The 13,413-nt window shown below is 40.3% G+C and overlaps 1 protein-coding gene across 2 annotated transcripts in view; it reads right to left on the reverse strand.

Moving 5' to 3' along the window:
• ipo11 (importin 11) overlaps positions 1–13,413 on the reverse strand; it is a 130,408-nt gene that overhangs the window by 79,366 nt on the left and 37,629 nt on the right. For both annotated transcript variants that reach the window (XM_018759315.2, XM_018759316.2), the window contains exons 11-16: positions 12,757–12,909; positions 10,982–11,025; positions 9,629–9,719; positions 8,032–8,079; positions 7,075–7,180; positions 2,262–2,388 (exon numbers count right to left, since the gene is read on the reverse strand). In XM_018759315.2, coding sequence (XP_018614831.1) covers positions 2,262–2,388; positions 7,075–7,180; positions 8,032–8,079; positions 9,629–9,719; positions 10,982–11,025; positions 12,757–12,909 — 569 coding nt within the window. The remainder of the gene's footprint in view (positions 1–2,261; positions 2,389–7,074; positions 7,181–8,031; positions 8,080–9,628; positions 9,720–10,981; positions 11,026–12,756; positions 12,910–13,413) is intronic.

Here is a 13,413-nt window from a genome sequence, read left to right on the forward strand (position 1 = left end):
TGGCGCCATCAGCATAAAGAGGCGGAGATAATTACACCCCTTGGTGCTGCTCGCTCTCCTGCTCCCCAGCGCTGAACTATTAGGGAATGGGTGAAATAAATAAATATTAAAAGGCCCCTCATGGCAAGACTAGACACCAAGAGCAGTTGTCTCCTACAGTTACAGCCAATTATGTCCCGAAACGAAAGCTGCCATGAAGACCGGTATCTGGGGAGAGATGCTTGTGTCACCCATGATCCACAGCACCCCCCCTCCCAGCTCCCACATGTCCACTTTGCCCAGTTGCAGCTGCAGAGTGCAGTGTCTGCTGTAAGCTGGACAAAGGGAGACTAATAAGTCACTGTTGCTGGCATTCATACTGCACTAAAAAAGGCTTTCCAAAAAAAAAAAAAAAGGGAAAAAAATCAGTACTCATACATACTGAATGCATGTTTTTTTTTTTTTTTTTTTTAAATTTGGTATACATTTGTACAGTGCATATCTCCATCTATTTGGATGAAACATAAAGCCATGCTATAAATGATACATAAACTTCTGCAAGGCTCATGTCTACATAAAAATTCCTCTCTAGCCCTCAGGGACCTGAATTTAAGTCTTTTACACACAATAGCAGTTTCTTAATACTGCACCAGCTGTTTCCTTACCCCATCAGTTATACTTTCTAAGGTGCAAGAAAAAAGCAGGGAAAAAATAAGCAATTTTATATACACTATTCCCTAAAGCTGCTGTGGTACTTGTTGCTTTTGCTGGTCTATATTGCAGCTTCTTACATATGATGATTTGCTCCATACTAGCAAATCCAGCACAAAGCTGGCGATCTCATGAGCTGCAGTCTGGATGGGGGGCACTGAAAAGCTAAGATAAGGTCCACTCCTAGCAAAGGACCACAGACCGACACTGACCTTTCACCTCTCTCAACAGCTTCCAGAAATGAAAACGATAAAAGATAACGGAATCCCAAACCCGTCATTTTTAACTAAAATAAGTTTCGGGCCCCTTCCTTATCACTTTTAGAACATGTACTGAAATCCAACATAAATAACTCCTTTCCAGACAGACACAGACTGCACATGCAGAGAACCAGGCACACACCTGCAGAAATATATATGAAACAACAGCACAGCGCAACACAAGGTCAAGCTAAAAACTCTTCAGTCAGGACAAATCCATCAAAACGCTCCATTTGAGTATATTCCATGTAGTGTAGAGGTTAGAACCGCTGTGTTGCAGTCAAAGGGCCTGGGTTTCAATGTCACTTCTTGCTATGGTATACTACACAAGGTGCTAACCCTGAATTGATACTGTAAAAAAAGTTTCCCTGCTGTACCCTAGTACACAAACCCAATACTGTAAGTCAAGTTGGAGAAAACTGAAGGACTGCAATGTATTTGCAGTCTGAACACGAACTACACAGTACCTTCTCTTTTCCATTAACATCTTAATTGAAAGTATAATGCACAAATGAACCAAGACCCTGGTTTCATCCTAGTTTTATCCCAGAGTGGTCAGTTAGTCCAGATACAGACCATTAATATCTCTAGTTTGTTTTGAAACCAAAGTCTACATATACTCCAGCTTTTCTTTTATACTCAGATGTTTTCACAGCCTGCACTTCCAGAACACAGTCAATTGCCCAACACATTAAAAACCAGGCTCACTGGCTTTTACATTGTCTATATCAGTTAATTGCAGTTCCATCATGCATTAACTGCATAATGACTACTTCTCAGATCCCCCCACTGAACAGCCATGGTTACAAACATACACACAGAAATAATCCACAGCTATTCATAAACAGAACTACTATTATCACTTCTCAGATTTATTTTTTCTTAAATGGAGAAGCTATGGCAAAAAAAATGGCCAAGGGTAAAAACACAGTAGAAATGAACAAACTACAGTGCCATGTGAAAGGACAGACAGAATATATGCTTTGCATCTTCTCAAAGTATCTGAGAAACAAGAATGTGCTATAGTTACTTTTAACCATGATGCATACTGTAAGTATGACATAAGTATGGGGAAACTCAAATAACTTACCTCAAATAGAAACCGTGTTAACTGGCCTTCAACAAAAATACTGCTGAGGCACCTTTTATTTTTTTATTTTTTATTTTTTTTTAAATAAGGCCTTGTCTGATAATTAACTAAATCTGACTTTGGGGTTTTTAACATTAACAAAAATTCTTTTTTCCACTTCTTCAGGTGAACAGGGAGTCATGCGTTATTTTATTTATTTATTTTTTCTTTTTTTGACCTACCACAAGGTCAGGGTCTTGCATCAGGCTTAGAATGGCCTCGTACAGCAGCGGCCGCAGATCTGACTTGAACTTCACCGAGATCCATTGTCCGATGAGCCAGATCACACGCCGACGTATGAGCTTGTAGCTGGGAGGAAGTAAAATATAAGAAGAAAACATTACCTAAATCCGGCGGAGGAGAGGACATACAGACTGATGGAAATGCACAACTTCAAACTTTCTAAAGAAATACACATTCCAGCACTGCTTTAGAAGGCAGAACTTATTTCGAGGAGAAACTGTAATCACTCGTCTATCAGTACATAATGGCTGTATAGTAGGAAGTCAATCTGTTACCAAGTAACAGCTCTGGCTTCCTAATGCGTTCTTGCAAAAGAGAAATCCTATTTTTAAACACAACATTGCCTCAAAATGCCATTTCATGTTCATTCCTTCCATATCACAACCAAGTAAGTAGTAGAAGACACTTTTCACTCAGATTTGTTTAGTCAAAGATATCCAGTGCAAGAGTGGGAAAAAGCAAGAAGAAATATAAATGGGCGATAAATAAAGTGTGAGATACAAACTTGTATTACACATATACACAATAGATAAAGCAACACCTGAACAGCATCAGAATAATCAATGATTTTGAATCTTAAATTTAACAATAATATAAGAAATTAGAATTATTAGCTAAACTGAACAATCTTTTTCTAAGGATATTATATACAGTCTTGACCACTGTTTCGGACTTGCTTGGGTCTAATCCCACCTTCTGACAGAGAGAAGGCAGGTCTGTGCCAACACAACCTCCTTCATCTCCTGCAAGCCCCTCCTCCATCAGCACCACAGTTCAGAGAGCCTACTACATCATGCAGAGGTCATTAACAGCCTTGTGAGATCTACGTTCTTTTCATTTCAGCAGGAGCATCCCCGGGCAACATCCTGCTTCTGGAGCCGCTGAATTGAATATTTGTGCGTCGATGACCCAAATTAACGAGCTATCGCATTCCTGGACCGAGGCGACCAGCAACACAGTAATTACTGCTGCCGGTTGACAAGAGCTCGTTCGGAGCGTTCAACACTTCAGCTGGTGCACCCAGGCAGTTACCACGTAGCGCCAACAGGACAACTCAGTCAGCACCACTTTGTCTTTCCTGATTCTCTTTACCTTAACAAACAGCTTGAACAACTGACACACATCCCTAATACCGTACATCCCTAATTCCTCATTTATACTCCAAGTTTTTAAATTCTGTTGTGAGCACATGCGACAAGCCCAAAACAACCCAAAGCTGAAGGAATTATGAAACCACAGGGGTCTCAAGATATTCTGAAGTAAAGGCTTGCCCAGTCCAAAAATAGCAGGCCTTCGTAGTACAGATGCAGACAAATTGAAAGGGGGGCACAAAAATGGGGGGGAGACTATATTCTTAAATGTCACATGATAGATCATAGTACATTGTGGGGGGGGGGAGGGGGAAACAGGACAACCAATTTAATGGAAAAGCAGATTTTTGCTAAATGTTGGCTGTGCAGCCTGAATAGCTGCCTGCAGTACTGTTGGCAGAGCTAAAACTGACATTCAGTCAAGTGGCTCATTCAATTAGAGATTAGAAATGTTTGCATAAAGTGACTCTTTCCTGGAGTGAATTTAAAGACTGGATATCTAAGAACCACACACTCCATGCCCACCGTCATTTCCTTGCTTTGCTCAGAAGGTCATTGTTGAAAGTGTGTGTGTGTGTGTGTGTGTGTATATATATATATATATACACACACACACACACACACACACACACACATATACACACACACACACACATATACACACACATACTTTTTGGGTAGGAGACCATTCTTTTCAGTACAACAAGGTTGTAAGTTCAAGACCCAAAGACTGATATGTAAATCATCCTTTAAGATGAAGCAGCTCACAATGGTGTTCTTGGGCAGTTGTCTATCTGGGAACTTTAAGTCACAGACACGTCCCAAGATTGTAATCATCCCGGATGCATTTCAGAGAAGCCAACACAGCTATGGAAAGCTAGCCACAAGGAAGGTCAGGCGATCTATAATATCAAGTGACGAACACATTTGGATTCAGGGCACCATTGGCTTGGCCTCCGTGCCCGAGTCGCATGGCCTCAGTGACATCCTTCTCTCAAGTATAAAAGGTATCAATTATGACAGCTGCTTGCAAGAAGCGGGAGAAGACAAATCAGGCCCGATCCTTAGCAAGCAACGATCCTTTAATTGAGGAAAGTCATCCATCTCACAGAGCTGACAACAACCCAAGGGAATACATCTCCTGTGTCAATCACATCTGATCACTTCCAAGGGAGCACCTACTGAAAACAGCATTGCTATAAATATTTACATGCTGCATTTCCCCTCACATTCCAGGCAGACAGTAATTCAATAGTTGTTCATTTTCATCAAAGAAAAACAATGGAACAGCTCTAAGGATTACACATGCAAATTATGGTCAAAGAGATGCCAAAAGAAGCACACAGAGTGTTCTGTTTAGACCCACAATAATATATTTATGTTTAGCTAAATCTTTTATTAAATTTCTTAAATAATCATTAATTTAAGGAGAAAAACCAGATTGCTTGGCTGCAAATGTCAATACTTCTGCATGGTCCTCCCTACAATGGCAATTACTTTATTGAAATGCAAATCTATTCATATTGCAGAGAAATGATATCTGTCTAATCTAATTTCCATTTCTAATTTAGACTGCAATCACATTTCTTTCTAAGTGAACGGATTGGCAACACACTGGCAGCACCTTGCATCACAGATGATAAAGAAATACAAAGAGATGGATTTACTTCATATATCCGCTCATACATGCCTCTTTTAAAAATAATCTGCACATCCTTGGGATTCAAAATCAATTTTTAGTTCAAGTCAGAAACACACATATGGATGTACTAGTTCATAACTATTAGGCGTAAAACTGATCCAACCATCCCGGAGCGGTCCCGTATCTGCAGTATGCCTACTGTGATATTAGTCATCTTAGGGTTAGTCAAGTTACAGATGCCATAGTTAAGCCATTTTCACACTGTTGCATTTTCCTACCCTCGCCTCTTTAACACATAAGGAGTTTATGGATCAGTAACTAGATTTTAGCACCCCCTTTTCTATCTACTTCAGTGGGGACATGAAAGACCTACTTGTGTAGGCTGTCATGTTGCGGTTGACAGTCCTGAGAGAGCAGCTCTGAAACACTAGTCTAGTTCACTTTTTCATATTCGCCCCTGTTGAAGTTATTAGTAGTCCACTAGAGTTGCCTTCCCAGTTCCCCCCCATTTCATAGACCAATGACTGTCAAAGGGCAAGTCCAGTCACCTTTTTCAATTTTTCAACAACTCTACAACCGTATCTCACGAAGGTCTACTCTAAAGCAATATCCATCAAGTCAACCACAGAAACAGAGAAAGGGTCCGGACCGTAACAAATGAAGTCCTTGGAATCAAGCATCAATAAAATGTCTCATTTGATAAGCATGCCACCCAAATGAAAAATGTACCAGCAGCAACTGTTTACACAGAAAGTGCAGCCACTTGTTTAAGTCAAATCTCTTACAGTTTCAACATTGAAGAGCTTCTTGCAGCCTCTAGCAGTTTGCTTACCAAGTACACAATGCTGCTCTAAGTCCAAATTATCTTTACAAATGAAATTAATTTCACAAGAACAGTGTGACTGAGTGTTTTCAAAGCACTGCAACAAACTATGGACAAACCACAGGCACTCATTCAGGACAACAAAAATAAATCAAAGTACTTTGCTTTTCCTGCCTAATTTTTAAGACAGTATGGCAAGCTGAAGGACATGAGTTTTCAGTATTTAAGCTCTTTCTGAAATTTGTAAGCATGACCAACGGACAGACAGAAGGTACACCAACTGCAGCATAAAACAAACGGTGTTAGGTAAATCCCAAGCACTACAAGAGATCCTCTGCACAAAATTTTTCATTTCTGGGCACAATGAGAGTAGCAGCTTAATTTCCTTATGACATGTATTCGTGGGACAGCGGATGAGGAAAGTTCACAAAGCCCTGGGTTTGAAGACACTCTGGGGATGCAATCTTCACTATAATGAGCGACAGCAAGAGCCACAATGCCACTACCACCACACCTTCAAAAGGGCTTTTAGAAAATTGCTCATTCAGATCTCTTCTGCTGCCCCCTTTCAAACATGAAGAAGCTATTTTACTAATAAAAAAGAAGCTTTCTTATACCCTTGGGCTACCCCATCAACTCCGATGAATCTGAACAACGAGGAAAGTCAGAGCTGGAAAGATTATTGGGTTTCGTTTACCTACCTCTCTCTAGAGATAAAAATGCAATACGACCCTACCGTAAAAAGCGTCAGAAGTTTCAGATTGTACGTTTCATCCAAGATTCCCTTTGAAAAAGTAAACCACCTAAGATAAATTTGGTGGGGGGGGGGGACAAGACTTTGATGTAGAAAACAAGCAGAGTGCTTTGATGTGGGAGTGCGTCCACACATCGCTAGCCTCCCATTTCCCAGTGGACAGACAGCCCTGTGAGATCACTCTACATGGACCAGGTGCACAACACACCCCTATGATGCCTAAGGTTGGCCCATCACCTAACACACCATCCACTGCTCTCTACGTGCACTCTAGTAGGCATGGAATTAATTATTCTATGACGATGTGGGATGGGGATTAAAGGTTAGGATGCAAAGTGGGAGAAGGAAGATTGCTTGTGCCGACTGATGCACACTGCTGAGAAACAAGGACTTAGAACGAGACTTCATGTAACAGTGATTCATTACAGACATTAGGGAGTACCTGTGATGGCTGACTTGGAGCTCAGCCAGAAGCTGGTTCTTGAACCACGAGTCAAAATCCACGTTGTCAAATAGTTCATATGCAGCAAGCCCTACTGCATTGTACACTGGAATGAGAGAGGAAACACAGGGGCTGGTGAGCGAGCGAGCGAGCATGGTTCATGGAAGAGCACAACTACCAGTACTGCATCAAACGGAATAAATCACGTTCAAAAATACAGCAATTGCATATCTTCAGAAGATCTTCATTCAGTTGTATAATTATAAAAATGATTCATGAGCATTCACTCTAAATCACTGTTTTGTCAGGTCTGCAATACAATGTTTAATTTAACATGCAGGACAATGTATGCAGCATTTAAATTTTTCCATCTAAACCCTGCTTGAAACCTTCAAATGTGGTCTCAGAGTGGCATCTACAGCAACTAAAACTTGAAGTGGACATGGATAAGGGTGCAAAATTTACTGAGAGATGTCTGCAATTTTAGCCATGAGAAAACAAAGTGCCTAAAATGTCATGTTCCTTAAAATTATGCCGTGAGTACATTTAAAGTTTCCAGCCCCATGAAAGTGCAGATCGGGGGAACAGCATCTGACCCAGAAACCATAATCACCACAAGCTCAGCCTGAAGCGATACCATTCACAAATGCTAGTGCATTCTAATTTTCGATTTTCTGAGACAACATGGACTGCTTAAACAACCTGAGATATATACTGAGTTATAGTATTAGAGATTGTAATGAAAGGTCTTAGACTATGTAGACAATGGCTTTAGGAAAGGAAAAAGTTATAAATCAGACTGGTCAGTGGGATGATTTAAAAGACAGAAAAATCAACTGCTATCCTGTACATTAGTGCAGTCATACGTCAATGAAAATGGAGAATTAAATTATTTGCATGCATTGTTACATATGGGTAAGCGTCTAAGTACTGGACGGAGAGAAGAAACACTCATACCCGCATCCTTAATGAGGAGTCTCACTGGATCTTCTACATTGGTTGGCCCTGAGAAAAAGCAACATGAAGATATTCTCAACATTTTCCTATGGAATACTGATGAAGAAAAGCTTTTGTGGGACACTTCTCTTGTTCGTTGAACGATTCTAAGTGATATTTACTGGTATCTGAACAGTCCAGCAGAAGAACACTCCAAAGGAAGAAAGAGTTTCACTAGTACTTTGTTGACTTTAAATCTGATAATTATAGTTATGCTGCTTTTTTATATACAGTACCACAATTTGCACTTTATGGAATCCACTGGTGGTCAAAACTGTGTGTTGTGCAGTTATAAAAGGATCCCCATGCCACTGCTGGAATTATTACCCAGCACACCCTGCTACAGAGGCATCTCCATTGCAGATTCCCTTAAATGATGTTTAACATTCCCTAGATGGTGTAGATTTATCCAGTCTATTTCCCCATTCATTCTGAAAAAAGCAATTTTATCCTGACAGGGAACAGCTTATGTATTATTAGAAGTGCAGTGCCCTATTATTCCAACACAACAAGATAATTATGATAACACAGAGACAATTATAATGATAAAATCGTAACAAATTATTTAGCAAAAACAAATTAACAATGCCTCCGAGAAGGACTTTATAGACGTTTATTCAAATAGTGTTTCATACAGTGAAGTTAAAACTGTCACGCGTGGGATGTACCATTTCAAAATGCTGTGTAACAGGAAGCCAGGTAGATTTAACAGATATGCATTTTCAACAATCTGTCAGAGGACAGTGCATGGGGGGGGTGGAAGATTAAGAAATAAGACTGACTAGCTAGATAGTAAAATGGATGAACCGATAAAACTACAACTTCCAAACATTTTGAGGAGGCTTGAGTGGTTTAATAGAAGACTGCCACTCTCAACTGCATCTGACAGATTTCTCAGAGCGCTGCTGCTGCTGTCCCACTGACAGGCTGGCTAGAAAAGGGGTAAGTATGGACTGGCATGGTTCATACCTTATGAAGGCCAAATAATTACTTTATTAGGACAGAACACATTTTAAAAAAATAATCCTAGAACAAACACCTCATTTACACAACAAGAAACAAACAAAAATTAGTCCTTGGATTATTTTATAAAATACACACCTTGAACATTGATAAAACAAGAAGTCAAAACTAAGAGTACATTATCTAAATTCACAAAACGAGTCTGTTAATGGCCTTTGTCAGTCCCACAACATAAGCTTTACTACTAAGATTGAATACTAATGTATTTTTTCTGCAAAATTCAGGGCAGCATAGCACGTAAGCAAGACACCGCAAGATGCGACTGATAAATTAGCCTTATGAAAGTGAAGGACAGCACAGCTGATAAATGACTGCATTAAGACAATAAGGTACTTACATTATCTACAAACTGCACTGTTAGAAATGCTTCAATACTTATTAACTTATTACAATACGTTTAGTCTAATAAAATATAAATTATAAGCAAGTTGGTAAGAAGGTAAATTCAATAAAATGGAAGACAGGGGCTTAATATACTAGAACACTGAGGAGCAACTGTTTTAGGATGAGATGGTGTTAAAATCATGGAGAATACCTTGCAGATTCTGTACCATGTCCAGCAGTACCGGGGTCAGTGTCTGACTGTAGTTGTGGAAAATATCGAGGAACAGAACTTCTGTGCATGGCTGTGAAAAGAAAATTTGAGTGAACAAGAACACAGCCAAACACACACACTAGCAAGTGAGCAAACACACCAGCATAAAAACAAGGGCCTCAAACCAAATGAAATAAGCACTGCATGCTGCACAAGTTTTACTTAAACCAGCACTCCTAACTGTCCGCATTGTTCTTTGCACAATAGATCCAGCATCCTCCACAGAAGCAGAAACATAGCTGAGTCCTGATTGACAATGTTCTCCACAGGACTATAGCATCTTGTTCACTGACAGCCACGTTTGAGGTCAAACATGATAAATTTCACTAAGCAACAACTTGTGGCTTAGTGTTTAAAAGCAAATGGTACACATCTACCTGTTTGAACGGCAAAATTTACCACATACACAAATTGAGGCTGACAGCTCCAGTCTGCATCGCTATCACCAAAGCCAACTGCAACTTTCTTTTCTCAGGGATATAAAAATATCAAAAGCAACCTTTTTAAAAGGTTACAGAAGGCATACTGTAGAGAAATGTATGCAATAAATCGCAACGGGTAAAAAAAAAAAAACACACACAAACTGGCTAAAGGTGAAAAAGAAAACAAGTTGAGAGAACTAATGAAATTGGCTTAAGGAAGCCTGACACAGAAGATGGCATATGTACCAGGCCGCCAGGTGAGGACATGATGGGGCCAGCACCACATGGGATCGAGACAAGAAATAAAGAGGCAGGAAAAAGGGGGAAAAAAAAAAAAAAACACGATGGCGGAACGGCGGATGGCAACGCAAGGCACATTTGAGCTCACGTGCTTCATCCAATCTAAGCTCCCCTCTTTTCCGTGATGTGATGCAGCATGCCACCCGAGCACACCCCCAGAAACAACTAATTGTGTTCATTTCTAGTCTGGTTCAAATCAGACAACTGAAGGCTGGTACTATTCTACTGTTGTAGTCTCTATATTGCTGCAATGACTTGATGAACATGCATAACTGCCTTTAGAGGCTTCAGAAATCAACTACTGAAAAAGTGACTGGAAGCTGGAACATGAGCCAGCCATGGGCTGTTTACTGTTACTGTGCACACATGAGGTTTAACTTAAAATATCGCACAGGAAAGAAATACTGAAGACTTCATTGGACTTGACAACATGAGAGGTTCATTCAATTGCTAAAAAGTAGGCTGAAAAGCTAGATTTTCTTCTATTAATCAAAGCATTTACTCTTTCTGTTTTTTCCACTTCTACAGAAAATTCTGCTTTTTACCTCCATGGGGCTGGAGTTCTACTCACCCGTAGACTGTACTTCCAGGAGTCACCCCCTGTTTCCTCCACAGCTGCGAAAGGCAAATGGAGAGAGATAAAGTATTAGTCTGGCTTTCTGCTGTAGACACAAAAGGGCTGACTCAAACACTGCAAGAAGCTTTGGCCTATGATACACAAAGACTGCAATAAAAATAAAGAATTTACAGCGCCAATTTGTTTTTTGTCAAACAGCAACTTATGTGGGTATTTTTTCGCCATGGCTACATGCTTTGCAGTATATCAGCAGTCCCTTAAAGGTGTCCAAGGTGCAGCTCTCAGAATGAAATACGGTCAGAGCAGGACATAGTCACATACAGAGTTGTTTCAGTGCTTTGTACCCTTCAGCAATTCCTACATGTCCTGGATAATACGGTCATTAAAAAATAAATATAATCAAAAGGTAAATACGGATAAAGAAGCTATGTCATATGAAGCTGTGGAAATTTGCATTTGACATTTAATGTATACACCAAACTTAATTTACATCTTGACATGAAGAATTTTTTTAAAGGCAAATTTCCTGCTTGAAGCAACCACACAAGCGCACACACAGGTGTCTAAAAATAAGTATGTGCTCACCGTGCTCCGCCCACATTCAGCATCCATGGAAATGCCCTCTATGTGACATACACCAGGTGTTCCATCACCATAGTAATCCTTCCAAGCTAAAACCAAATGACTAACTCTTGCAAATTCTACGGCCCAACTTTTACTCCGAAAGCAATGACTTTAGTAGGACACAACTGTAGTTAACACAGTCCCTCACTTTTCCCCTCCCACCCAAGCACAACGGCAACAGAGACTCCGTTTATGGTGTCATCTGCGACAGATACTCCATTAATGTGATCACTGGCACATTTCCCACGTTGGAAAAGTGCTGACTTGGCTTAGAAAGCCTGCTATCCTTCATCTCTAACTTGAGCGCTTTCTCCATCACAGGGTCACAAGTCAAAAGTGAGCTCAGAATTACATGGGGATAAAAGAATAACCTCCCAAAGCTGGGAGTCACAGGGGAATAACTGCGCTCAGAAAAAGTAAAATATACACTCTATTATTGCACTATAAATAAATTGTCACAAAATACAGATCAGCCCTACCAGTCCAAAATCCTAATATGAATTAAAAAAAATAGCCAGGTTACTCTAATTTTGACACTATGCTACATAAAAATCCTGTGGACACTGAAGCTGTAGCTGTCAGTGATCGGAGAGGGGAGGCATTAGCTGCCCTAACTCAAACCCAGTTAATGTGAAAGTAGCAAAAGTTACAGAGGTTTGAACACAGACATACAAGGCCGGAATCACATTTTGTTTTAGAGCTGAAAGTGAAAGGCAATTCAGCTGAAAAAAGTGGAGTGTCACTCTGCGGGATGCTGGGCAGAACTCTCCAGTCTGAAAACTACACACTGCAACATCACCCCTGGCGACTTGTGTGTCGTTCCTTGTCATCGCTGGCAACGTGAGTTTCACAGAAGGTCTCACTTGTCTACTTTTGTCTATGCCATTCATCACATACTGGGAGGTCTCCTCCCACCAAGTGTCACAGACCACTTTAATGAAAATGGATCAAACTTTATTCCTCTGTGCTCTCCTGGGCACCACAGAGGTCGAGTCCAGACACTGATTACCTTTGCGCTCAAACATAACCCAAAGTACATTAAAAACATTATTTATGAACAATGTTTATAAACTATTCATGAACACTGGGGCCCTGCTGAGTGAGAAGGTTTTGCATTTTTACCTTCCCTTTTTTTTTTGACATACCAAAACTTTCAGGATCTTCCTCCCACATGGCAAGCTCTTCCTCAGTTAGCAGGAAGTAGTGGGACACCAATCTCCTGCCAATCTCCGTCAGGGTAGGGTGAGTGAAAAACTCTGTCTTTATCCTATGTGCCTCCAAGATCTCTGGCTTGCTGTCTGAAAGGTGAAGGAGGAAGCCATTCTAGAGGACAACTGTATTCTCCAGCAACCAGACAGTGCAACATTTCAAAATACTGATAAACATCTATAGCAAGCGTCCTTTATCGGCTTTATTTTTCCCTGAAAACACACAATGACTGGAAATTACACATCGGACACAGGAACTGGGCAGAGGGAATGGCCTTTAAAATTGGTCTGTCAAATATACAGATTGTTCAGATGCCTTCGATAAATTTACTGCTTTTAAGCGGTATTTTCGTCTTTCATGCACTCCACCACCCTTGTGAGTTTACCAATTGAAAAAATAAATGATTTTAAAAGAACCCTACATTAATTCATTTTAGAAACCCAAGATGACTGGCATGTGGTAGAAGTCAGCTGTGACCTGCTTTTGTTGATATCTGTAGTCCAAAGACATAAACCTGGCAAAGACTACACACTTTTACCTGTTATGACGCATCTCGGCATTGTGCCAGAAACAAAGGACAGCAATTTATGTGG

The sequence above is a fragment of the Scleropages formosus genome, chromosome 17, assembly GCF_900964775.1.
Source record: "Scleropages formosus chromosome 17, fSclFor1.1, whole genome shotgun sequence".
Taxonomy (NCBI): domain Eukaryota; kingdom Metazoa; phylum Chordata; class Actinopteri; order Osteoglossiformes; family Osteoglossidae; genus Scleropages; species Scleropages formosus.